Below are 27749 nucleotides of genomic sequence, written 5' to 3'. Positions count from 1 at the left end.
GCCTGGTGGAGTTTCAAAACTCTGTGACATCTCACACAGCGGGTAATGCGTCCCCACCCGCCACCAAGAGGCATCTCAATCCCCCCCCCCGTCAGATGGGGGACGCGCCAGCAGGGACCCCCCACCTCTCCCCCGGTCCCAGAGAAACAGCGGGACATAGGGACTGCGCCATACAGGCTTCACAGGTGCCCCTGAAACCAGACCAAGGTTGTGCTTCCACAAGCTCATATGGGGAAGCTCCATCCTCTTAAGACCTGCTCTTTGGATCTGCCTGTGATACTGGGGGGAGATGAAGAGCCCCGTCCTGCCGTCCTCCAACAGAGAAGGCAGGCGGAGCTCTCCTTGCAGAGCACGAGGCTGATGCAAGCTGCAGACTCCGCAAGCCTTCAGGGCGGGCCCACCGTGCCCGACGACCTCCCGCGACTGGATAGTGGTATTCAACGTCTTCGTGCCCCAGGGTGAATGCGATCACCCACAAACCCAAGTTCAGCTGGAAAACGACAGGGCTGTGGCTGTGACCTGCCCGTCCTCCAGCGAACTTGGGAGACTTTCCTGGACGGTGCCTGCAGAGATGTGGGGACACCCCCGGGACGGTGCCCCGCGTCCCGCCTCCCTGTGCCAGGGCGTGAACACTGCAAGGTGCACGAGGCGGACACAGCCCGGCCCCTTCATTCGACCTTTTTTCCCTTTCCCCACGACTTCCTTCAACAGAGAGGATGTATTTTCGACAGCACCGGTGAACAGTTTTCAGTCTGTCCTGAAGACATAAATTACACCTCTAGGAGAATCTGTGTTTGGGAGATCGGTGCTTCTGAACCCCAACGCACACCGTCAGCCCCACTGAGAGAACTCCAGCCGTCACGGGATCTCCCTGTAGCTTTCCATTTTCTGTATTACAGACAAACAACAGTGCAGGGGTTTTTGTGTTCATTTTCTTTCTCCATTAATAAAACTGTCTTAATACAGAGCAGGCGCAAGAATCACTATCTGGGAAAAAATCAAAGAGCTGTGACAGAGCAAGCGATTTCACTAACTCCGTCACCTGCTGAGTCCGGAAACTGCACCTCCCACGTGGCGGTGTACAAACCCCCATGAACAGTCAATGGGCCTCATATCTGTGGGGCTTTTGTAATAACATTACACCAAAAATACAGCAACAAACAGAGAACAGTTTATTTCACAACATTAGCAACCCCACATCCAGTACCAGAACAATCCAGGAGCCGGTGATATCACACAGCTCAAGTCCACAGGTAACGTGTAACACTGCCAATGGTCTCGAATGACAGACTCTGCTCCTAGTCACATGTCCCTAACGGTCCTCCAGGACTGGTCTTCAGCCTCAGTGGTGTCCAGAAGGAAGTGATCCAGAAGCACAGACTAGGCGAAGTTTCAAATACCCTGTACACTGCTTTGTAGCTTGAGATAGGACACACAGTCTTAAATATTTCCTGATGCGAGTTCTTTCTTAAGAAAAAAATTCAACATCAATGGCTGAAAGAGAAGTAGTTTCTGAAGCAGCAGACACAACAGGTTCACCACCGGCCCGCACCGACAAGCCGGGCAACGCCGGGACCCACATCTCACAACAGAAACCATCAGCGTGACCTTCGCACAGCATCTTTGCAACATTGGACTTTTACCTCTTAAAAAGCCCTCCCATTCCTCCGGACAAGCAGACGTGCATTGATCAAAAAGGACAACAAAGTGAGCTCATTCGGTCTACAGGGAGGAAACACATCAGGACGCCGACGGACACACACGCAGTCTCCCGAGGCCCCGTTGGCTCGGCGGAGAGCTTCCGTCCCTGCGGCTCCCGGCGGTCCAGATGAGGAGCCTGCGTCTGCTCCGGGAGGGGACCACGGAAAGGCACTTACCCAGCTCATCTGGGAGAAGAGGAGACGCAATCCAGGGACCACGCACGTGGTTAGGAAGTCGGAGAAGCTTCTCCTGCTCAGCACGTGGCCGCCTTCAGTCCGGGCCATGGCCTCGGGATGTCAGGTCCTCCTGCTGGCAGGCGCCCCGTTGGCTCGCGAGCGCTGCCGGTCGTACCGCACAGAAACGATCAGGAAAAGCAGAAGGGTGGCTCCCTGAATCGCGGCCAGAAGAAAGAAGTAATAGTTCAGATGGCAGCCGTTAATATTGCCTGCGGAGAAAGAGGGAGAAAGAAGTTCGTCAGCTGCACTTAGGGACTATTCAAGAGTTCTGCTATTGGGGCGCCTGGGGTGGCTCAGTGGGTTAAAGCCTCTGCCTTCGGCTCAGGTCATTGACCCCAGGGTTCTGGGATCGAGTCCCGCATCGGGCTCTCTGCTCAGCAGGGAGCCTGCTTCCCCCTCTCTCTCTCTGCCTGCCTCTCTGCCTGCTTGTGATCTCTCTCTGTCAAATAAATAAATCAAATCTTAAAAAAAAACGAGAGTTCGGCTATTAAGTTTGGTTCCTAGTAAGGTCACGGTCATCTTTCATTGCGGTTATTTAAAAAAGAAGGAGGGGGGGGGGAATTTTATCTCTATTATCTAAAATACATAAGCACTTTGCTTCTTCAACTGCTGCAAACGCTGCTCTGAAGCCAGCTTTGTCTCTACCACAGGCTCAGGACCGGGGTCTCTGGCGTGAGCGCCCCCGTCCCCCGCAAAAGTCTCCCCACTGGTCGACGGGAGGATGAGGCCACAGCGCCTGGCCAAGGAAGCCCAGCAACAAGACCTATTTCAGACCATGGCTCCCGAGAATCCACCCGGCGGGCTGGAGGGAACCGTCCGACGTGAACGAACGGAGTGTCCACTGGCCAAAATACAAACAACGTTGAGAAAGTCTTTTTTTCCTTAAATTCTTCCAGTACAGAAGGTTTGGGGAAAGGGAACAATGAACCCCACTATGGCCCTGTGCCGCCCCCAAAGCAATACCGGATGGGGTGGGGTTTCCCCCCAGTCTTTCTCCGCGGTGCTCTTCCCCGGGGGCTGCGGGCTGACCCAGTGCGCACAGCTGTCCTGAGGACCCACCCGCAGGCCGATTATAAAGTGACGCTCTCCACAGCTCGGGTCTAGAACCGGGACACCCATCAACGCCACATGCCACACCGCGGGCCCGCCCGGACGCCGCATCTGCCTAGGAGTTGTGGGTGTCCTGCGCTGAGCAGCAGCTCCTGGACAGCAAGCGCCCTCCCACGCGCGGGTGCCCTGCACAAGCCAGGGCGACGGCTGACAGGCACTATACATACAGAATCTTTTAACACAAGATTTTTAAAATTTTCCCCAAAAAGGTTCAGGTTTTAGCATCCTCAAGGTGGCACGGGTGCATCCTCCGTCCCATCCCCCCTAACGTAGCTGACGTTCAGCTTCGCCCCAAGCACTGAGCACGGCCTTTCGCACGCGCTGCCCCGTTCTGTTCCCAACACACCCCACCCAGGCCGAAGAGGTTCCAGACACACATGCTGAAGCTCAGCCAATGCAGCTCAAAGCCAAGTGGCCTGCCATGTCTGGGCTAGGTGGCCCCCCCCAGCCCCCATGAAATGGGGGCAACAGCAGTGTGCAGAGCGCGTGCACACAGGGCACCCCGCACAGGACCCGGGACGCACGAAGGCGACACCATCGCCCGCCTGGGACCATCCCCACGGTCCTCACGGGTCCAGGACCGTCAAGTCTGTAGCAGGAGTCTTTCTGCTGGAGTTTCCAGCCACCACGGACCACACCGCTCCGTGTGGAGAAGTGTGTGTGCAAAACACAATGTTTGCACCGAAACATTCAGAGCCGCTCACAGCACGTCACCCTGGGCTCCCTAAAAAGCCTGAACCCATCGCCACGGCCTACAGGTGTCCTAGCATGTCCGCCATCCGTCCAACCCGCTGAAAAGGCAGCACATTTCTCAACAGATAAGCAAAGACGTACTCGCTCGGCGGCATCTCCAGAGCCACCCTCGCTCATACACGTCAGAAGCAGCTCTCTGATTCACTTATCAGAACTGGGTGCTCCTGTTCGTCCGACGCTGGGTTGTGAAGGTGGGCTGTTCTGGAACCTTCCCTGTGTCTGAACACACACTCACTGACTCAGTGCCCCACGGCGCTTGTACTCGTGCACACAAAGAATGACAGAGCACACATCCGAACCAGCGCTCGGGCAGGCTGCGGAAGGTGAGGGCTGCCCCCGTGCGTCGCCGGAAAGGATCTGGTAGCACCTGCATTCCTACCGTCTACACGGTAGTCAGGACAGTGACTGAGTCCCTGCTGCGTGCCGGGCTCTGTCCCAGGTACCGGGAGGCCCACCCAGCCCTCCCGGAGACCGGACTTTGCTGTCGCCACTTGCTGTCTTAACTCCACGGTGCCGCGCAGGCTTGCTGGCAGGACCCTGATGATGTCATTCCACGCGCTAAAACTGAAACAGGAGCCCCCCAAAGTAAGGAGTCACTTCAAACTTCCGAGGCACAGGCGCCCAGGGGGCTCAGTTGGCTGAGAGTCTGCCTGTGGCTCAGGTCACCATCCCAGGATCGAGCCCCACTGGGGGCTCCTTGCTCAGCGGGGACCCTGCGTCTCGCCCGGGCACGCACTCACTCTCCCTCTCAAGTGAGGATGTAAATAAATATTACAACTTGCGAAGCTCAAAGCTGGCATGCCAAAGAACGACAGTCTTCCTGATTAGGGTCGGCCTGTGTGGGGTCAGGAAGGGCGTTCAGAGCCCCGTCTGCCGCCCACTGTCACCCTGTACTTCTTGGGCCTCCTCGCAAACCGAAGGACAATCACCCCCGAAGACGGTGAACTCTGGGAGGTCGGACTGGACCAGACAGGCTCCTGGGCCCCGGAGAAATGAGCTCACAGGTCACCCGAGACATACGAGCGAGAAGGTCGCCAGCTGCTTCACTCACGACAGCCTCACACCCGCAACATCACCGACAGCCAGCGAGAGCAGAACAGCGCAGCGAGTCGTGACTGACTTGCCGCCCGGCTTCTCCAAAAACCCTTAAAAAAAAAGACTGGTGAGCTTCACAGCCCGAGTCATCCCGGATCTATGCGACGTCACAGCCCGAGTCATCCCGGATCTACAGGACGGCGACGGGATGGCGAGCACCAGCCAACCGGGAGAACAGGCAGGGAGGGAGCAGAGGAGCAAGGGCCGGGCTCCACCTCCGCCCCGCGGTCCTGTAACTACACCGGGAGCCACTCCCGTGCGTCGACCGGGAGAGGCTCCGCGAGCTCAAGGCCGCTGCTTCAGCACCAGCCTGAACACAAGTGCAGAACGGAGGGGCCGGGGCAGCAGGGAGCCGGGAGACGCACAGACGGCGCCCGGGATGACATCCGCCACTCCCTCCACTGCCAGATTCTACCGGCGCGTGCACGCTGGGGATTACCTGGTCCCATTCTCGCCCCAAGTCCCCAGGTGGGGGGCGCTGGGAGGGAGCTGCCTGGCTCACTGCGCGATCCCCACCTCCACATCTCTCCTTGCCAACCGGGCTGCAGGGGCCTTGGAGGCTGTGGCCACAGCTCGCTGCAACGCTCCTTACTGGCGTGAGAATAAGGATAGCCCTAGACATGGTGAGGGGCTGTCCTAAGACACACCGCTCTGAAAATGACACGGGCACACGGGATCCAGCTCCAAGCCGGGCACCAGGACTGGAGAGGAGCCTCACAGTAGGGGGCTGGAAGCTACTGTCGGAAATAAAGAGCAAGTGATGGTAAAGTTGGAGATAATCAGTGACAAGGGGATGAAATCACTGGAAAGCAATCAATCGAGGTCATCAAAACAATCAATCCTTCAAGATATGCTGAAAAGTAAGACAAAGAAACAGAAGAATCAACAGGGTTTTGCTCTCTGCGTCAAGGATTTGTCTGCAGAAGGTCCATCCCTGCACAGAAAACAGATCACGGGACACCACGAACCTGTGAGAATTCCCAGAAGCCGCCGTGCGCCTGCTGCGCGCGCTCCACTGCTGCTCCCCCTCCCAGGGGCCCGGGGATCAACAGCAAAGCCCTACCCCGGCCCCTGAGCCAGCCCTGGGGAAGCTCCCACAGCCAGAACGCAGCGAGGCCGGGGCTCCCGGGGCCACAGGAGCGGCTGTGGTTTCTGGAAGTCATCCTGGGACTCCACAGGCCGGAACTCCCCCCTCACGACGGGAATGTTAGCTTAGTCAGGGAAGGGTCTTTGGAATTGTGCATTTTCCCGGGGCAGGTCCCCAGGCTCTCATCAGAGTTCCAAGGGGGTTTAGGACCCAAAAGTAGCTAAGGGCCCTGGACCCAAGGAAATGCTGCAGACTGAACAGGAACAAGTAAGAAGGCGGTTTTCACAGACCAAACAGAAGAGATAAACCTTCAACTCCTGCACCCAGTTAAAAGCTACCATAAATCTGGGAACACCAAAACTCTCTGTTAAGTGATTCTGCTCAGCGCCCACCATGCCCCCTACTGGCGTCAGCGGTAAAACCCCTTCCTGTCAGTCACGAGTCACAGCTGTGACTCCAGAAAGGAACTTACTATCTATCCGTGTCTGTAACAGCAGAAAATGTAGAAGTGCTGTCAAGAAAGAGAAACCACACACACACACACACACACACACACACACACACACACCACCCCACCCCCAAGGTGAATGAAGACAACTTGGGGACACGGACCAGACTGATCCGCGGAATTCCGAGGAAGCAGCAGCAGCCCCGCCGACCCAGAGAGAGGCTCATCTGTGCGCAGCAAACGCACAAGGATGCAGGGGACCAGGCGGCGCGGGGTCTCAGAGAGCTCCCACGCAGCCGAGCTCCACTACCGCGACCCCATGCAGCCCGAGCCCACGTCCTCCACTAACACGACCGCCCGCCGTAGCCCGAGCACGGGTACGGCCAGTAGCCGTTTTCAAACAGCGGCGCGGCCCGTACCGAAGTCTGTGTGGTTGCTCATCCAGCCGATGGCTCTGATGGACACCAGCTCCAACAGTCCGGAGCCCACGAACGAGCCGACGCCGGAGAAGAAGAAGAACAAGCCCATGATGGCGCTCTGCATGGACTTGGGGGCGGCCGAGTAGGCGAACTCGAGACCTGCAGAAAGAGGAGGTTGTTTCCGTGAGAGTGGGGCTGACAGGGCCTGCCTGAACATGGCAGGGTTAGCACGGGGCCCCACGTGGGGACGCGGGTGAGCAGGGCAGCTCCCTTCCCTGCTCTGAAGACTATTTAACACAAGGTCAAGAGATCAGGGGCCCTTTCCATTCACCATGAGTCCTGCAAGTCAGTCACCGAGCAAAAGGTCAAGTCCTTGCTCTCCCACGTCCCGGTGACCTCCGACGTGCTGGCTCGGCACTGATCTCTATGGCCAAAAAAGCAAATTTCTCTGTTCTCAGCTAAGGAGGTATGAACAACATATACAGACTACAATGCGGATTCTGTGGAAGACTTCTATCTTAAAGGCAACAAATCTTAAGATAATCTCAATGAGACATCTATAAACTCAGATTTTTATAACAAGCACACGTGGAGATCTACAGCGTATCCCAAACGCAGGACCACTCTGTTCGTCCTCCGGAGTCATGAGCACACGCGGCCAGAGTCCGCTGACGGTGCGGCGGGAACCACAAGCCCCCACAACCGATCCGGGCTCTGGTCATCATTAACTCGGTCCCTCCCTTCCAGCAGCATGGAGCTGGTCTGCACCGCACAGCACAAGGCTCGTGGGCGGAGGGAAGACTGTGCGAACAGGTTTGCCTCCTTCATCAAGCAGACACACCCAGAGCTCTGGCAGTGGCTAGTGCCTGGGCCGCCACGGCAGAACCACAGAGCCGTGGTTAGGAAGTGTCCAACCTGGGAGGAACCACCCACGGCCTCCTCCTCCCTCTCTCTCTGTGGCACCTCCATGGTAGTGGATGAGCCACGGAAATGTCTCTGGGAGCCCCGTTTCTACACCCGAAACAAGAGCCTCAGCCACAGTACCACGTACTTACCGACTCACATCCAACACCACCGCTGCTGCCGTGAAACACGGGTCCCTGTTCGCTGTGCGTTCTACCAGAGCACACAGGGAGACACCCGCCCCGTCCCCTCCGCACCAGGCCGGCCCCAGACCTGCGTGGGAGAAGGCCCACCTGCTATGCTGGCGAATATCTCACTGACGCCAATCAGCACGTACTGTGGCACCTGCCACCATATCGGCAGGTCGGCGGCATAATACACGACTTTTCCGATGGTCTGATTGATGGTTTTCTCTTTGACAAGGTCCAGCCTTTTGCTCTCCAAAATTCCTGGAATTCATAAGGAGGTTAATAGAACACTTACTCATTAACGTTTGCAATTAAACTAAAACACTACAGGCTTGCTGCAAGATGCTTACGGACTACTCGAGAAAGTGGAAGGGTGTGGCCCAGCACCCCAGCGCTCCCGGAAACCCCCGACCTAAAGGACCGCGCACTGGCGACTTCCTAAACAGTTACTCCAACACTGATCCCACCAGACCCCTTCCGGAGGGTCTTCACACCGCCTCACACCACGGACGCTGCCCGCACGGGGCTCGCCCCAGCTTCGGGACGCCCCCGATCGCCTTCTGTTACCCGCCTGCCGTGAGGAGCGTAATTGCGCACCCACTCGTCGGGGGCACTGAGTTCAGAGACGTCTTTCTCGCCACGCTGGGGGCCTGAGGCTGGCCCGCTGACTTCCGGGCATTAGCCTACAGCCCCGGCCCCCGCGGGAGGCCCGTCTCCCCACCGAACCCCGGCGAACAGCCTGCACCCTCAGCAGCCCTCGATCTCGCTCCGTTACTGGTCATTTCTCGAGGGCAATGAGGGCAACCAAACCGCACAGGGACACAAGCCAGCGCCCGAGCAGCCCCTCCTTGTGCAGGAAGGCACAGGCCGCTCAGCCTGCAGCGGAGAGGCAACAGCCGTAGCGGCGAGTTCTGAGGTCAGAGAGGTCGCCGGTCTTGGTCCTAAAGAGCTCTGTGAATGGAATAATGGGCTGGAGTATTTAATAAATATTTGTGCACGCGCATATGTATTTAAAAGCGTGAGAATGAGGAAGGTCAGCTGTCTGAGAGAAACCCGAGAATGAGAAGGTCCAGGCTACCAGTAACAGGAGGGGGAAGACGAATTCTGGAATCGGCCCCCAAGCTACAGGTCACGGGGAATGTCCAACCAGGAGAGCACTTGTCAAAGGAGCACGTAAGGACAGGCCTCTGGCTCACCTCCGTCAGAAAGTCCTGCGTCCCCTCCCTGGAGGCACGTGGAGGGGACCCCGAGCCCCCCGCCTCCGCACCCCGGCTGCTAGCAGGAAGTGCGGGAGCAGACCCGGCGGAGCCGTCTGCTCCTGGCTGCTCTGGACGCGGCCTCTGAGGCACGGCAGGCCCGTGGCTCTCTCTGCCAGGACTCTTGGTAGTGGCATGAAGGGTCTTGTCCACAAGGGACAGCTGTCCTCTGGGCATGGAACAAAGTGTGAGCGGCTTCCTCTGGGTCGGCAGAGTTTCCCCTCACACTGCAAGGTCACCACACCAGCCACCAGCTGGAAGGTTCGGGGCAATCCTAGCACAGCTCCGTCTGCAGGAAGGACTCTCTCAGCCCGTCCTGAGGGCTGCAAACTGAAGCTGGAGAGAACACTCTCCTCCACACGGAGGGCAGGACCGGTGAGGACGCGTGTGCCTGCGTCAGAGGGCTGAGGCTGCCAACAGGGACGAGACCTGCTCCGCAGTCTTACCCGCGGCACGCACGCTGTGCACATCAGGGGAGAGGCTGGAACAGGCGGTGCTGGCCAGGGGGACACGGAGGACGAGGCCGGGGGGAGAGCCTGTGAAGGCGGAGGGCTCTCCTGCGGCGGGTCGGGAAGGATCCGGAGGTGTGCTGCGCGCGGCCGACCACGCACACGACCGCGGCACGGAGCGCTGTCCGCGGAAGCTGCTCATGGAGGAAGGGGAGCCGCCAGCACCGAGGTCCCGCGCAGGACGTCGGGAGGTCACCGCAGGGAACTAACGAGGCAGCACCCACACGAGCGTGACGTTAGGGGCCGTAATGGCCGACACAGCACACTCCTCAGTGACCCACGGCTCTGCAGACGTCAGAGGAAAGCAAACCCGCGGGTGTGGGTAGGACCAGGGTGAAGGCGTACCAGCACGGCGGGGGGCAGGGAGGGGAAGGACCGGCCAAGAGACGGCCGACAGTCACCAGCAACAGACAAGGTGACACCACATGACACGAGCAGAGAGAAAGATTCAAGAGAAGCCCATGGGACATCACAGATGCGCTCCATTGCACACGCGCCCTCTGCACCGATGCGCGGCCCTCTGCCCACAGCATCACAGACATGAAGGCATCCATTTTCCCGGAACGGAGACACGGATACACCACGCTCTGGAAAGGGGAGCAGCACGAAAATCTGGTTGCAGGCGCGGGCTCGGGACCGCTTCTCCCCCAGGGGCACAGTTAACCCCAGAGAAGACAGAAACACAGTGACACCGTCACTACGAGGCTTCGCTTGGTGCAAGGGTTGCCATCCAGAAGCCCAAAGGCAAACCCTGGCCACCGTGGCCACGACCCACAGCTCAACTCAGAGAACGGGGGAACACAAAGGTGTGTGTTTGAGATTGGGTGTGGCGGGCCCCGGGGCCCATCCAGCAGACGATGCGCAGACGGCCACACACTCCTGGGCCGTGTGCTCACCCGCAGGGCTCCGGCGCCCCTCGCAAGCCGCACAGGTCGGGGCTCCTGCTAGAACGCGTCTGATGAAACAGCCCGTGGAGCTCCAACAGAGGATCTATCCTGTTCAGCATCCTACGAACATTTCTAGAAAGTGCCACCAGGCCAGAAAGGAGGGTCTGCAGCCCAAAGGCGGGAGTTGTAAAGCCGTGACCTCTCCCAACTCCACAGTAAGACGAGACACCAGCGACCCACGGATCAGCCTCAGTACGAGGAAAACCGTTCCCCGAATCACGCAGGGTCACGAAGTGAAACGCAGGTTCAGTCGCCTTAGAAGACGACAAAATTACAACAAATTCAAGCACACAAGACCTGCCCAAGTGTCAGCGACAGGCACACTCATGCCATCCCACAGGTTTCACTATTAATTGGGGAAGAAACAGCGAAAGTAAACGAAGCCTGGAGTAACTCACGGGAGAGAAAATCACAAAACAAACCCAAGGTAACAGAAATCCCGTCTTGTTCTCTGTTGTTAGAAAACACACAGAAAGTCAAATTGATAAATTCAAGACGTACTTCGATGGAAAAATCATCACATACACACAGTTCTGGCAAGCCTGCTTAAAAAAAAAAAAACAACCATAAATACACGAAACTGGAAAAGAGGAAGGAAACACATTTATTGAAAAGACAATTTTTATCTCCAGTCCAATAATTTTTCTAAAACTCAATAAAATGAATGGTTTACTCAGGACATTTAAAAAAAAACAAAAAACAAGTGATTCAAGAGAAAACACAATCTGCACAGAATTGAGGAAACGGTGAAAACGTCATCCCTTTTCTCCTGAGAGAGGAACAGGCTCCTGGGATGTTCAAGGCAAAGACCTGAACTCCCCTGGGCGCACAGAAATTCCCCAGTGTGATACTCTCCCGCCCGCAGAAACCGGGTCTACCAACTCCCTTCCTGAAGCCATACGACCCCGACGCCAGACCGCAGGCCGCTGTCAGCTAGCAGCGGAGGAACACAGACCACCCAGGCCGCCCGCTGGACAGACTCATTTGTTTCAGAAATGCAGGAAGGAGCATCAAGGATTTTTTTTTTAAAGATTTTATTTATTTATATGACAGACAGAGATCACAAGCAGGCAGAGAGGCAGGCAGAGAGAGAGGGGGAAGCAGGCTGCCTGCTGAGCAGAGAGCGAGACTCGGGGCTCAATCCCAGGACCCTGGGACCAGGACATGAGCCGAAGGCAGAGGCTTAACCTAGTAAGCCACCCAGGAGGCCGGAGCATCAAGAATTTAATAAAACTAAACCATCAATATCCGGGGACGGGGTGGGGGGGGGCATGCGATCCTCTTGGAAACCAAAATAGACCCAGTAACCTTGAAATAAAGGTTAGAAATTTAGCATCACTGTGAATATGCATCTCAAACTCCAGTTCTAAGCTTCTGGGAGCTGCCCTGGAGGCGCCCGTCAGAGCCCAGGGGGCAGTGGGCTCTCCACAACCCCCAGCTCTCCCAGCACTAACCCACAGTCCCACCAACACTGCCCACCAGAGACGCAGGGAGGGAGAGTCACCTGGCGGCAGGAAGGGAACCCGTGCTGTCTGAAGAAAACAAGTGACCATTCAAAAAGAATTCATTTGAACTCAGAATTTTTTAAAAAAATTCCTTATGGGAGCAAGCAAAAATACACCAAGGGGTTAGGAATAAACCTAGTACAAAATGCACAGCACCTAAAATGAAGACATGCGTAAAACTGTAAAATACCATAAGTAAAGTTCAAGAAAACAGGAAAATACTAGAAAGAATATTCCTCCAATGAAAGGTTTGACTGCATGTCACCATGAACAAGAAAACCCTGGCACAAAATGCCAAAGGGCCTAACTGCACACAGAATCTGGGGACCGATAACAGGGGGAATCGTCATCACCGTAACACGCCTCCAAACAAAGACGTTCTGTGTTTAAATCCTTCAGGGAAGAGATTCGCAGGGAAAGGAACGAGCACCGACAAGAGAGCTGGCAGCGGAACTCGTGCCCGTGGCCTGAACACTTTCCACCGGGGAGACAGAAAGCCAAGGTGACAGAAAACCAAGGCAGACATGCAGCCGGGCGGGGGCGTGTGCACAAGCGTCCGGCGTGCGGACAGACTGGAGTGAGCCACCACCCGCACCGAGAGGACCGGTCCAAGAACGGATGGTATATTTAACACGGCGCGTTTAGCTGTTAAACACCGTGATTTAAATGTGTAACTGACATAGAAAAACAGAATCAGGAACAGTTAAGTCATAAGCTGTGAATAATCGGTTTCATTTCTCTTGCTGTAACAGCGAATGTCCTTGGAAGACATCACGCGGTCACCCTGGAAGGGGGGGTTATGGATGCTCTGGGGGCTCCCCAGTTCTTCTCCATGCATCTGTCATGACCATGGCTCGACTATGTCATACTAATTTTTGAAAACGTGCTGTGGACCCGCGCTTAACTAATGCCAGATATGAGCCAGGGAAAGGCTCTCAGCAGGCTCTACCCCAACTTCAGGATGCTCTTGGGCCCTGAAGGCCGCGCACAGTCCCGCCTATGCCCGTGCTGACCAGCACCCACACCACCCCCAAAGGTATGGAGGGGCCGGCAGGTGGATGGGTGGGCCCCATGGTTGGGATGACGGCGGAGTCACAGGCTTCCTGGAAGGGAACTCTGTCAGCTCATCCGAAGCCTTAAAGGGATGCCCTGCTTACACTTGCAGAAACCCTCCGCAGGAATGCCCAGTCATGCTCCCAGGCACCCCAAGCCCCAACCACAGAGGACTGCAGAGGAACGGCTGATGGGGAAGGACAGTCACCATGCTTCAGGGTTGGTCTTCGAAGGGGGCAAAGGAAATACAACAATCTACCACGTATCATATCCGTAATCTTCCCAGCGCCCGCAGAGCGGTAACCACGGATTTCCGAAGGTGGTGGAACAACCAGTGAGTGAGTGTGTGTGTGCACACGTGTGCGATGGCTCCTCTGTATCTACAATCTTCCCTCCTTACACGTAACACACACGGCTTTTACTTTGCTCCTCGGGTTTTTCTGACACTTACTTTCTCAATCAGGCTTGCGCAACGGGGTCCCGTTCTTGCAAAAACACAGAGGGGGTGTGGGTAGACCCACAAAACCAGGCAGGTTCGCACCGCCCTAATGCTAAGCGCCTCTAGGGCAATCACAGCTGGTTTTTATTTCCTTCTTTATGCTTCCGAGTTCGCCTTCCCTCCAGTGAGCATCTGCTGCTCCAGTAACCCAGGACTTCCGCACACGGTGCTTTCGGGGACACACGGTTCTTTAAGGGGAAAGGAAATCTAACTAGCGAGCGCACTCCCTTTCCCCTTATGCATGCTTGAGAAACCCAAGGGACCTGCCTGATTCTCGTCGGAGAGACGTGACAGAACGAACCATTCCCAGCAGGCGCGGTTCTAAATGGAAGATACTGATTGATTATGGGGGAGGGTAAGTTCAAAGGCAAAAGTTTCTTTTCTATTAAAATGTTGGTTTGCTCAGTTTCAATCTCTACTCAAAGCCCACTAATGTTCCAGTTAAATGCTCGCTCGAGCTGGAAGTAAAGCTTCGTGAAGCTCCTGCCACTGTTAAGTTAATAAACTGTGCCTAAATCAAGTACCAGAGACTTAAAATCCCTGAACCAGTGACTCTGGGGCTCCTTCCCACTGTTTAAGAACACAAGTATAATAACACAAGTATAGCGGGTGGCTCCTATTCCTAAGGGAGACTCTCCAACTCCGAAGCCTCAGGGCCATGTGACCACACCAGCTCCCCCAAACCCCGCCCCGAGGCACAGGCGACCCCGCAGAGCACGGCCCATCCTGCCCAGCGCTGGGCGAGAAGTGCCGAGCGCTCTGCTGGCACTGGTGAGCCCTGGCTGCCCTGCCCACAGGGCATTCTCCGCGGTCACTCAGCGGTCAGCTGCCTCCTACATAAACACGTGCAGAGACCACAGGAATGCCCTCCGCAGTTCTCAGGGCGGCTCCCAGAAGCTACCTGGCCAGCAATCAAATCGAAAGACAAGATGGTATTAAAGGCGCCCAAACCTAGAATCTCCCAGGAAATGCCTGAAAACCGAGGATACCTCCCCTCCCAGAGGGAGAGAACTAGGACCCCCTTCCTTGGCATGTGACAAGCATGGCTGTGGTGCAGAGAGGGCCCCACCAGCATAGGGACAGAAGGGAGCTCCAGGGTCAAAGCTGAGCCTGCGGCAGCTGCTCAAGAGAGGCAGGACGAACAGACAGCATCCCCGGGCAGCAGTTACTCCAGACAGCCCTGACGATCTCTGGACCTGCTGAATGAGACCCGCAGTCACAGCCCCACTGCAATTCAGTTTTATTTGCTCTTATTTCCCCTGCGCCACAGGACTGAAGGAGAAACAGAACCACGAACAGAGCACACAGGAAACACTTCATCCAGACACAAGCTCGCTTTAATTATCTATTTGATCAAGAGAAAACGTAATTGTCTTCTAAAATGTCCTGGTCCCTGGAATATAGATTTCTTAAGCCTAGAGACTCATTTCTTTATATCTATTAAGTACTATATCAATACGTTCACTCTGGGGACGGCGCACGGAGGCTGCTGGGAAACACTGCTGCAGAATATTAAATCCTGTCTCAGCGGTGCTTAACATTAAATTCCTCATAACAGTGGGTGATACATGGTTGGTTCGGGAGGATCAGCTTTTCTGTTCTTGTTATGTAACTAAGCTGTCTTATGGTCCAATGATTTTCAAGTATTAATGAAGGAAGAACTCCAGAGCGAGCTGAGAATGTCGACGAAGATATTCTAACAACCTAACAGTCCGGAATGTAAGAACCATGAAAACATAGTGAGGCCCCCAAAGGAAAACTCGCCTCATCGGCCCTGGGGAGCTTCAGGCACTGGCTCGAATGCCCTCCTCTGGGGGTGTGTGCTAGTCGTGAACCTGGACTTGAGGAAATCTTTCTCCTCACGAAACACACACGCGATTGTTCAGGGACAGACCAAAGTCAACTGCGGACCTAAGTTAAGAACGCCAAGAGTGAACCCATGACTTTGAGACCGATATAAAAATTCATCCACTCAGCGATCGACCGTCGCCCACAATCTCCATCAGAAGGGAGAGAGCAAGCCTCCTCTGATCCAAGCCAGAAGTCACTTTCCAGAGCACTTTACTGCTTTCGGCTCTAGAAGAAAAACAGCGGAACCGTAGGGAGAAAATCTTAACCTTCACATCATGGAAACCAGAAAGCGAACAACACCCGTTCACAACACCCCAACTCCGTCCTCTTAGGGTGTGCCTACACAGAGTGACCAAGGGCCCGTCACGGGGCCCCGAGTCACCCACAACGGCTAAGGCCAGTTTCGAGCTCCGGAAATGAGACCAAAACGCCTCCCCACCTGCAGCGAAGGCAGAACACATCACAAAGAACATTCCAACGGCGATCCTTTTTAGGGATGACGGGAGCAAGCCATTTCTTCTCAAAATGGGATCAACCAGTTTATCCTTTAAGGGAATTAACAGGAGGATGAGAACTGCGTCGAACATGGTCAGCCAGGCCGCCGGGAACTGGAATCGAAATGCACGAGACAAGGTTAGTTCCTGGGAGCAATGAGTTGCTCACCTCACAACTAATGTCTACCTGAGAAAATCTTTATTCTAGCGAAGTCCATTCCCACGAAGTATAACCTCCTAAGGGAAAAGTCTCAGTTTCAAGATACTGGAACTGAAAAAGATTTTCACTTCTAAGTGCATTTGTGGTTTGTTCTGTGTGTTTACGGAGAAAAAAGTCAGGTAGGAAGATTAGTGTTTGGTTGGCACCTGTCAACCATCTAGGAAACAACAAGGCCCCCAGGAGAACAGTCTCTAAAGTAAGCACAAGTCCCACTCCAACGACGAAGCCGCCCTTGGAGCAGCTGCGGAGCCCTGAGAAGGACCAACGACCGGCCGCAGGCACCGCCTCTCACAGAAGCTCCGGGGAGCGTTTTCACATCATTGCAGCAGTTCTCACCGTATGAGGAGTGGCTGTGATACTGGAAATCGCCGGGATCTTCAAATGGAGACTCTGCAGAACGTACGTTGTCTGCATCTGCGTGTGAAAGGTGGTGCCGTTAGGTGTGGGAGCTCTCCAGCGGGCCACCCACCCCAGGCCGCCCCGCGAGGACACACGTGGGGCTCAGGTCTGAGAATAGAGCGATTCTTTGGTCATCGCACAAGTCCCCTGGAGAGCAACTTTAGAACAGGAGTCACAGAGACTAAACCCAAAGGCGGGGCCTGGAAAAACAGCAGCACACCCGCTCTTAGCGTCTCTCATGAAAAGGGTTTCAGGACGCCTATGTCAGCAGGAGTGAGTTCCACGACTGGAAACAGGATTCCAAGATCCCAGAGACTCTGCAGAAGAGGGCACAGCGCCCCTGCACTTTGGTGGCGCCCAAAGCGAAGGCGGGGACAGAAAGCTATGGCTACGTGACAGTCGCGACTCACTTGGAAATACACTGTCCAGTAGGGGATCAAAGCCAAGAACACGGGGATGATCTTCACAAGGGCCTTCACGTCCTCCACCGTGTCCTCCGTAAACGGCCCTCCGCGAGACCTCTTACATGAATCAAACAGACTGTGTTTAGAAGAGTGCTGAAGGACTCCAAGGCCTTCACTTTGGGAGATAAAATGAAGGAGTTAGTTTTCTTCCAGCCCGAGACATCAGGTGCGCGGCGACAATTCAAGCAGGAGGCAGGGAACCGGCTTGCCGCACTGCTACTTTCCGGCCTTCCTGCTCACTAGCCGTGCAGACCCCACACAGCGGCCAGCACTGCACATGTGCCGACAGGGCTGGGAGAGCGCCTCGCCGCGAAAGGCACCTGCGGCTCCTGCCACATTAGCGGTCTCTTCCCCAGCTCCCGTCACCCGCACTGAACAAGGCTGGCCACTATGCCAGCGACATCGCCAGACGAGCGTTTGAGGGGAAATAAAACCGGGCTGGACTGTCAGGAATTTGAAGCAGGTGGCTTTAAAACTTCACAACCACAACACCCGTGTTGCTACTAAAGCTGGTGATGGAAAGTGCAGCCACGGAAGGGCCCAGGAGGAAGGGCTCTGTTCTGGGAGGCAGAGCTGCGGTGCTGATGGGACCGTGACGATGTCACAGGCAGCCAGGTCCACTGCGTGCTTTGCTCATTACCCTGGACCATGGCCCTGGGAGGAGGCATGGGGACAGTGTTCTGGCCCCACTGCCCCAAGGAGGAAGCCAGTCAGAGAGGGCAAGAAGGTGCCCAAGGTGACAAAGCTGGAGGAAGGGTCTGGGACTTGAGCCAGAGAGCCTTGGCCGCAAAGCCCGACACCCAGGTACCAGGGACGCCACCCTGTCCTCCGCTGCTGGCCACAGGCCTCACGCTCACGCTCATGCTCAGGTGTGTCGGGTCAGAACGCAGGCCTTTCAGTCACAGCTCGTGCGTGAGCAGTGGCACTCGCTTACTCTAAGACAGTCTCACTACTTATAAAATGACCAGGTCCCAGTGGGTAGCTCCAAAACGCTCTAACGGTGAGGCATGCTCCCAGACTCTTAAGGATAAAACAGAAAAAGCTGTTGTATTTGCCAAATATTCTCTAAAGCCAGAAATACCAGGACATGAATAATTACCTTCAAGAATTCTTCCCTTCTTCTGTTCTGGGACTCAGATACAAATGGCAGTGCATGCTTTCTAGTTTATAAACTCCTACCCAATTTACAACTATTTTAAATCATTTTTGTTTCATAAAACATTGATATTTTTTCATCTGAATGGAGGGAAGAACCAAAAAACTGAAAACTGTAACTTAGTATTTTAGCCGAATTTTGGACAGTACAGCTAACTTCAATTTAACAAACATTTACTGAGCACATACTCCATGCGCAGGTCCGTTCTACCTGGTGCTAGAGATACACAAATTAATTTAGAAAGATACTACTCCTAATCATACGTAGTTTCTCTAGCAGGGAAAATAACAGGAAAACTTCACTCAGAGAGAAACTCTAAACTCTAAAGATACTGTCATACTTTATTTGAAGATATTCAGAGATTCTCCAATGGCGGGGCGGGGGCAAAAGCAAAAGTAAAGTTCTCACCTACCTATTTCAGATACTATCAGTGATTCACTACACCCTATGTGTGTCTCTCCAAAAACATGTCAGAGTCCAGCAGGAAACCCATGTTTACACAGAGAACCACCCAGAAACGCTACTGGTCACGTTACTCGTCTTGTATCGTTAAGACATCCTGAAAAATGCCAAGTTGATGCGCACCTGACGCCTTCCCTAACTCACACACGGTGTCGGTGTACTATTTTGCAACACATGAGGGTTCACTGTGGAACCACAGACACAAACGACACGAAACGCAGACAGGACCCAGAAGTGCCCCCACTCCCCAGTCTGTGTGCACACACGGCTGCTCTCTCTCACAAAGAGGGGCTGTGAATTTTCAGACTCTCAACTCAACGAGGTATGTATCTCAGGAAAGCCTTACAACTCGTCCCGCTCAGTTCGATGAACTGAACAGACACACGTGGACTTCTCACGTAAAGTCAGCTGGAGGCACAGATCAGCCTGGGCCCAATGAAGGAAACGCTGGGCAATGCTGCACTTCCTAGATTTCTGGAGCCGACCGTTTGCAAGAGCATCCTGACGGAGCCCTGGACATCAGCAGGCGCTCACCATGTGCCACGCGCCACAGCTGACAGCTGTGCACACATCAGCTGCTCAGGCCTCGCAATGAGCCCCTGTCCACTGTACAAAACGGGAATGCAGGCTTGGCAAGGTCACTCACCTGCCCAAGGTCACAGAGCTCGGACTCTGTGCGCGAGGAGAGCGTAATTTGAGAATTCTCTGGACCGCCAACTCTCTCAAGACAGTCCGTTGTATCTTAACTGCGCCAGCTGTCCAAAACCAAACCTAATGGGAAATCAGACTTCCGAGTGGCAGTAAGTCCCAGTCTCTTTCGTCAGGCCACTTGTGCATTCAGAACCCCAAACCGTGCACAAAGCAGGACCGTCCTCCTGTGGAAACGTTTGCCAGGGACTACCCACACCGACACCCTGAAACTGCAGAGCCACTCACGTTGCTCCTGAGAAATCAACCCGCAGGATAAGCACCTGGATGTGAACCTGCTTCTGCCTGAAGTCAGGTTCTGGCACTGCAGCAGGAAGGCAGCACTGTCTGAATCTTTGCCCCTTCTCCAGTGTGATGCCACCATCGCTAGTGCTGAACGAGGAGTCCGAAGGCCACACCGAGCCCTTCCGATTCCTGGACCAGCTGGGAGACCTGCGGGAACCATAGCAGCCCGGAGCCAAGGGGCAGGGCCACGAGAGCGCTTCTGGAACAGCTTCAAACGACCCACATGGAAGCCAGTATCAGACATTCATGGGACTCCAAGGGCACATGTAAGATACAAGCAGACCAGCCACGAGGAGGCAGGTATGGGAGTCGGCCTGCAGGAGCTTCTGGCAATCAGAGCCACCCAGCCAGGGGTGTACTGCCCTGAGGGGTCAGCGTCTGGCTCTGGGACAGACCGCCCCCCAGGAAGACCTACTGTGATCACAATGTTCCAAGGGAGTCCCTCACAAAGGGTCCCTGGGACTCTTCTGGGGTGAGGGAAATATTCTGTCCTGACCATATTGCGGTTCCATGGCTAAAGGTCCTAATTCCAGAACTGTACAGCTAAGACGACGCACTGTACTACCCGTAGATTATGCTTCAATAAACACCAGGACTGCTGAGGTCTCTTCGTGGGCTAAGGCCCAGACTTGCCCTTATTAATGTGCATCTACGGTGACCTACCATCCTTCCCAGTTTGCAGGGACTTCCCCAGGACATGGGGCTTTCAGCGCTAAAACCCTCAGGACCATGGGGCTTTTGGCGTGAAAACGGGGGAAGTCCCACACAAAGGGGATGATGTAGTTCCCCTAACTGCATCTCAAAATACTATTATGTCCTTCTGTCACAGAGCAGCTGCAGTGACCATGGGACGATGGGGTCCAGGCTGATCAACACAGCTGTTGACTCACAAGTGAGAAACAACAGCTTAGAGCACAGAAGGGCACCTACAAAGTAAGCAAGTGCTTTATCGTTCATTCAAATGAACTCCAAACTTCTAGAATAGAAGACAAACGTACACAGTACGTATAGTACCTCTCCTATGCTCTCTGCCAATTTCTACCTCCATCACCTTTTTTATTTTTGAAAGATTTTATTTATTTAAGAGATAGAGACACACACACACACATACAGACACACAGACATACCATGAGCAGGGGGAGGGGAGTCAGAGGGAGAAGCAGGCTCCCCAGTGGGCAAGGAGCCCAATGCAGGACTTGATCCCAGGACTCTAGGATCATGCCCTGAGCTGAAGGCAGAAGCTTAACCCACTGAGCCACCCAGGCGCCCCTACCTCCCTCATCCTTCTACAAACAAGAGGTCCATCTAAATCAGCAGTGAGAGCAAGTTCAATGTGGAAGTTATACACAAAGTATGAGCTCTGGAGTCCAGCTGCGGGAAGACAGTAATGCCACAGCACATGCTCGAGCTGACTTGAGACATTAAACCACTAGGCGGGAGCCCCGCCCTGCACATCAGCCTGCGTCACACCGAAGCGAGCACTTTATTCACAGCAATGGGGATGTCGTGGTGGGCTGAGCCTACGATCACAACTCGGCACTCACCCACTGGGACTCTGCTCTCCGATTCGCTTCTGGGGCCGGCACGAATATGCCAGGATCTTGAACATATAGGTGAAGGCACTGCCGTCGGGAGGCTTGGTGATGAAGACGCTCTGGCCGCAGAGGAAGACCAGGAAGGCGATGCCGACGCAGACCGCGGGGATGAGATAGCCGGTCACAAAACCTACATTCTGCTGGATGTAGGCGATGCCTCCCAGCGAGATGATTGCCCCCAGATTGATGCTCCAATAAAACCAATTAAAAAACCTTCTTGTGGCTTCTGGACCTCGGTCTTTAACCTAAGGCAACAGAAGGAAACAGACTTTGAAATGTGGTAACCTTCGAGGATGAAAAACCTGTATAGCGAGGTGACGACGGTCACGGTCATCATGGCGACCTGCAGCAAACGCAGCACAGTCAGCTTACACATACGCTCGGGATCCCTGACAAAGGAGCACCTGATAACTTCAATCACTACACCGTCTGCGTGGTGTTTTTCTTAAGTGAGCTCACATCCAAGAAATCCAAGAGAGCTTCTCAAAGCAACATCTGGGGACCGCGTGCTCTGGAAACACCAGAACCACCAGAACACCGCCTCAAAGTGCCGATTCACAAGGCTCTCAGGCCAGACTTGCCGAGTCACCATCTCTGGGGTTGGGGGCCAGGAATAGGCCTTTTAAACATTTTCCAGGCACTTCTACTCACAGTCAAGTTTCAGAACCACTGCTGTGTAGCTCACGCCTTGATCAATCTGGGGCCCGGAGGAAATCCCACACTGAAACCAACACTGCACAGACCAGGAAGGCTATGGAGGGAATCAGGAGACGTGCTGGTTAAGGACAGAAATCCCTGGAGGGTTTGACAACCGTTCATCTCCAGAACTTCAGCAGAAGCACCAGGTAACATTCCCCACGTGGGGGGCACGCATCCCACACGCCTTCCCTTCGCACCGTAACGTCCACGTTTCCAAGGACACCACTCTACTCTAGGCAGTGATCTCACACACTTTCTCAACAAGCTTATTACCTAAAGGTCAATGCTGGGTTGCATACAAAGACAGTCCTAGGCTTGCTATCCTAGGAACCTCTATTGTCTCCTCCTTACAAGTTACTAAGAGGTGGGACGCCTGGGTGGCTCAGTGGGTTAAGCCGCTGCCTTCGGCTCAGGTCATGATCCCAGCATCCTGGGATCGAGTCCCACATCGGGCTCCTCGCTTGGCAGGGAGCCTGCTTCTCCCTCTGCCTCTGTCTGCCATTCTCTCTCCCTCTCTCTCTGACAAATAAATAAATAAAATATTAAAAAAAAACAAGTTACTAAGAGGCTGATTTCTGTCCAGGTCACAGATCTGACATGTTCCACAGAACAATCTCCATCAGCAGAGCACAAAGGTTTTCAGTGGGGGCCCAGACAACCAAGTGCCAGATACAAAAAAGCACCCTGTCAGCAGACCTGTAACTTGGTATAACATCGTAATCGCTATTTTCCCGAAATCAAAGTTGCTGGTATAAAACACCCAAAATTGTGTGCTCCTCAAAAGATAAAAAAAAATGTTATTCTGAAATTATTTAGTACGGCTACTGTGTTGGCAAGAGACATGCTTGAGCTGATGACTTTCTAACCAGCATCCCAAACTGAAAATCTGAATTTCAAATAAACCACCCATTCTCAGGAGGAACTTCAACTTGTGCCCTACCTATGTCAGATCTGGGCGGAGGTCCTAGACCCAATGCTGGCATGAGGATAGAATTAATGAGTCGTCCTGGGAATTTCTCTTATTTCTAAGACGGCTCTTCATGGGGACACAAAAGATATAAACTGGGCGCAAATACTCACGCTACCCAAAGACAGACCAGAGGGAAGAAAAAACCATAAGCTGAGAAATCGTTTCAGAGAAAATGTAACTAAAGATATAAGAACCTGTAATGAGGGGGGAGGGGCGGACTCGGCAAACCTCAAAAGGAGGAGGGCCGGTAAACAGAACATCTGCAATTAATGCAGACAACACACATTATTAGCTCGAGCACATCAGCCCTGTTGTCACCAACGGCGACACTGCGCATGTCGTCCTGCGGGAACTTGGCAGTCAACTGCTTGGAACATCCAGGTCGAATTCTCCAATATTACTTGAGAAACTGAAGCCTCTTCCTAAGGCCATAAGTAACAACACATTAGTGATTTTTTTTTTCCTGGAAATGGGAAGCCAGCTCCTACAAACTACACATCACATGCTTCTGTGCCCAGAGCTGGCGAGCCCGTCGCCGGTCACATTACATCAGCACCAGCGTGGGGGGCCTCCCGCCCTCCCCAGCGAGGGCAAACGGCCTCTCATGTGACTGGTCAACAGAGGCCACTGCACTCAGCTCAGAAAAGCACAGCTGGTCAACAGAGGCCACTGCAGTCAGCTCAGAAAAGCGCAGCTCAAAGACCAGAGACCAGCACAGTAAGGCAGGCAGTCGGCTGGCTTGGCAAGACTCCTTCAAAGGCGCAAGGCTGTTACTTTTTTTCCATTAGAAAAAAAAAAATGTATCATTCGCTCCCTACACCTGTGTAGTAAGCTTTTCTTCTTTCAGTTCTGTTTGAAAGGACACTGTGATCTCTGCCGCAGGTGGAGCACTGGGGGGAATGAAGGGGCTGGCAGGACCAGCGTCCTCGTGGATCACCTCGGCATGGTCAGCAGCCCACCTGCAGCCCGCCAGCAGACACCCCCCAGGGCTGCACAGCCTGACCGCGCCGTCTCTCACTCACAACAACCCCTACAGGCCCTGCTTCAGAGATCAGGGGTGCGGGGAGTGAGGGAGCAGGGAAAGGGCTTGAGAAACACAATCAGACTTCCTCAAAACGAGAAGAGCCAGGAGAGGAGCAGCTAAGTCATCCTGAGGACCAGCGCAGCCGTCCAGCCCAGCGGGCTTCCTGCCCAGACCCGGGTCTCGGAGCCACACCCCCCTCCACCAAGCCAGCACCCCTGGCCGCGGAGCTAGCACCCTGGCGGAAGGGTCCCAACGTTTCCCTCCTAAATGCTTTGTCGCGCAGACCACATGTGAAACAATTTACCATTCTGAGGTACAACTGTCTCTGTGGGTTTCAGCCTCCCCACACTTGAGGAACCACAAGCACCATCTAATTCCACATTTCATCACACCACCAAGAAACACAGTTCCTTCAGGGGCACTTCCCATTCCTTCTCCACCGGCCCCCGCTGCCACGCCTCTTCCAGTCTTTATGGATTTGCCCATTTCCAGGCCCTTTCGTACAACAGGAACGGAAGGACGCGTCATCACTCACGTCCGATCCCTTGGCATGGCCTCTCCAGCCTTCATTCCCACGGTAGCCCGTACGGACGCCCACGGCTGGGGCATGCGCCAGCGCGCCCAGGGACCCCATCTATTTTATCCGCGTATCACTTCAGGGGATGATCTCAACTTTGCACTCAATGTTTTAATCTCAGGCCAAAACTGACGGGGACCGTGAAACATATGCTTTTATAGACCCTGCACCTAGATCCTTGGTTCTCTTTTTCTGTAGCTATAAATGAAATACTCATCAGGCTGAATGATTTAAAAGTTGCAACACCCCATGGAAACCTAAAAATAAAGCCAAGGAGGACACGTGGTGGAGTGAGCCCTGGGTGTCACAAGCAACTCGTGAATCGTTGAACGCTACGACGAGAACTTATGAAGTCCTCCGTGTTGGCCAAGGAGCATAATGAAAACAAACAAACAAAAATTTTTTAAATAAATATTTGAAGAGATTAGTCCAGTTACCTCATAGAAGCGGGTTTTTTTGTTTTGTTTTTAATGTCCAAGTGTTATTACACGTGAAAAAAGTTCCTGTTCCGTCAGGCATTCTCGATAACCTCTACGAGAACACCGTTCCTATACAAAACCTTAACTGCTGGTCCATTACTGACTGGAGAGAACAGGTGTTCAAGCCGGACTGCCTGGGTCCCAACCCAGCTCCCACTTCCCTGCTGTGGTTCTGGGCGGGTGGAACCTTCTCCCCGGGTGCTTCCGGTGAAGGAGACAAGTGCAGTCCGCAAGCTGTCCTGAGGCGTAGCTAAGGCAGTATAACAAGGACCCTGAGGGGCACATTCATGTGGCTCGTGGCCCACGTGGCCGGTTTTAAAGGTGCTTCACTGTGCTGCTAAGGCTGTGCCCTCACTGACGGCAGCAGGCCAAAGCCACCAGCCTGGGCCCAGACACCCAAGTCCGTCCCAGCTGCCCTGTGTTCCACAATGGCCATCTCGAAGCCACGGTTAAAGCAGAGATCGAGAAATCAGACTGGGACGACCACGCTGGCCTGAACATGCCCTACAACAAAAGAAGTCATCTTTTGTACCTCCATCTTCTTACTGGAAAAGTAGGTATGAGATTCCCATGAGATCCGATGAGTTCACCTGGGTAAAGCACATTTCCTGGTGCAGAGAAGGAAGAATCTGGAACATGAGGCAGCTGTCACTCCCAGCATCACTAGAATGTGCCACCTCGTTTCAAGGGGAAGCCTGACACAGGTCCTTTACCTGAAGCTCACATTCAAGGACAGGCTTCTGCACCCTGGCTCAGTCCTGTACTAGCTGTGCGACCTGCGGCAAATGCTTTCTCCTCTCGAGCCTTGGTTTCCTCATCTGTGAAATGGGCACAACACGAGCAGCGGTATCATGAGGACTAATACGGTACGGCGCACAGGGCCTGGTGCCCAGAGCCGTCGGCACAATCACACGGTTATTCAGCCCAAAAACCCAGGGACCGTCTTCCCTACTGCTGCCGACTCTACGACACGACTTGTCCTAAATGCACCCTTCTGAATCCGCGTCCACCGAGTCCACCCTAGTCCAGGTCCCTCTAACTGGGCCAGTGCAGTGGACTCCTACCTGGTACGCCGGTGGTCATCACTTCCCTTGCCATTTCAGCACGCCACAAACTTTTTCTGTGACGAAGCAGGGCGTAAGCACGTTAGGTTCTGAGAGACACCCGGTCTTTGTCACAACTCCCCGTTCTGCTGCGGCCCTGTGAAAGCGGGCCCCCCAGGCCAGTGTGCGAAAAGCAACAGGCAGGACTCTTCCAATCAAGCTTCATCTATGGCCACCGAAATCTGAATTTTGTAAAACTTTCCCTTGCTACAAAAGACTCTTTTTGCTTTTTTTCCTACCACTCAGGAACCTAAGAACCTCCGGCATTCTCAGTCGATGGGCCCCCCGAAAACGGGAAGTGGACCAGATTTGGCTGTCAGGCCTCAGCTGTCAGGCACACACCTGCGCTGGAAGCCCCGCTTTTAGAAACGAACACCAGATCATGGTACTCCGGCCCCCCCGCCGAACCCACAAAGGCTTCCTACTCTATTCCAAGTACGCCTCAAAGTCTCTTAAAGGCTGCCCAGGGCCTGGCCCCAGGGCTCTCCCCACGTCTGTTGTAGCTTCTCCCAAAGGTATTTGCTGCAGAACGTTGGGGAACGTGAAGCGCGCACCGTCCGTGCTGACCTGATGCGCTTATGGACCCCGGCAGGGCTGTCGCCCAAGCGGCTTCTGCCACGAGGGCATCGCTCCCGTCCCGGCCCCAGGGCCTTTGCACCTGCGGCCGGCGTGTGCCGACCGCCCTTCGGACCGCCGCCCCGTCGCCCTCGTTCCCGGAGGGCCCGTCCCTCCCCGGCGCCCCGCGCGCGCCCCGCGCGCTCACCTGGTCGGCGCCGAAGGGCGTGACGTTGGCCTTGACGGCGCCCACGCCCAGGCCGACCAGGGCCAGCGCGGCCAGCGCGGCGGGCGCGCAGTAGCGGGCGGGCGCGTCGGGGCAGGGCGGCGCCGAGCCGTTGCGGAGGCGCGTGGGGCGCGGGGCCCCGCAGAGCGCGGCGCGCGTGGCGGGCGCGGCCAGCAGCGGCAGGGCCAGCACGCCGAGCAGGTAGAGCGCCAGGCTGAGCAGGATGGCGCGCGCGCGGCCCAGCAGCGCGTCGGCCAGCCAGCCCCCGAACGGCGACACCAGGTAGGCCAGGCCGAGGAAGAGCAGCAGCGCCTGGCTGGCCTGCGCGCCCTCCCAGCCGAACGGCGCGCCGTTCAGGAACAGCACCAGGTTGGCCGTGACGCCGTAGAAGGCGGCGCGCTCCAGCAGCTCCGTCAGCAGCACCGCCGCGCACGCCGCGCGCCGGCCCGCGAACGCCTCCCGCCGCGCGCCCAGCAGCGGGGCCCGCTCGCCCGCCTCGGCCTCCATGCGCCCGCCGCCGCCGCTCCGGCCGCCGCTCCGGCCGCCCCTCTCGCGAGACCCGCCCGGCCACGCCCCGGCCCGCCCCCCTTCCCCGCGGCGTCCCGATTGGCCGCCGCCGCTCTCGCGAGACCCGTCCGGCCACGCCTCGGCCCGCCCCCCCCGTCTCGGTGCCTTTATGGGCCCGTGGCCGCCGGGGCCTTCCGGTTCCGGTGGGCGGCGACTTCCGGCGTGCGCGGCGCGTCCGAGTCCCGGCGTCCGCGCCCGCCGTGTTT

The 27749-nt window shown here is 55.1% G+C and overlaps 1 protein-coding gene across 1 annotated transcript; it reads right to left on the bottom strand.

The window, feature by feature from the left end:
* Positions 1-1149: 1149 nt before the first annotated feature.
* On the bottom strand, positions 1150-27483 carry SLC15A4 (solute carrier family 15 member 4). Its single transcript, XM_059409892.1, has 8 exons — positions 26959-27483; positions 21293-21588; positions 17084-17252; positions 16611-16688; positions 16000-16168; positions 8046-8201; positions 6850-7008; positions 1150-2146 (listed from the first exon to the last, which is right to left on the bottom strand). The coding sequence occupies exons 1-8, from the start codon at positions 27481-27483 to the stop codon at positions 1998-2000; spliced, it is 1701 nt and encodes a 566-aa protein (XP_059265875.1). The 3' UTR covers positions 1150-1997.
* Between the last annotated feature and the right edge of the window lie 266 nt (positions 27484-27749).

This window comes from Mustela nigripes, chromosome 8 (genome assembly GCF_022355385.1).
Source record: "Mustela nigripes isolate SB6536 chromosome 8, MUSNIG.SB6536, whole genome shotgun sequence".
Classification (NCBI taxonomy): Eukaryota; Metazoa; Chordata; class Mammalia; order Carnivora; family Mustelidae; genus Mustela; species Mustela nigripes.
Note: the sequence above shows the minus strand (reverse complement) of the source record. Positions and strands in the feature narration are given on the sequence as shown.

What these genes read in the sequence shown, in the direction of transcription:
- SLC15A4 (XM_059409892.1), bottom strand. Translation starts at nt 27,483, where the DNA reads ATGGAGGCCGAGGCGGGCGAGCGGGCCCCGCTGCTGGGCGCGCGGCGG. An exon ending in GGAGAGCAGAGTCCCAGTGG is followed by an intron (nt 17,253 to 21,292) that starts GTGAGTGCCGAG and finishes TATCTCCCAAAG; the next exon opens with TGAAGGCCTTGGAGTCCTTC. An exon ending in GTGTTCTGCCTTCGCTGCAG is followed by an intron (nt 8,202 to 15,999) that starts GTGGGGAGGCGT and finishes TATGAATTCCAG; the next exon opens with GAATTTTGGAGAGCAAAAGG.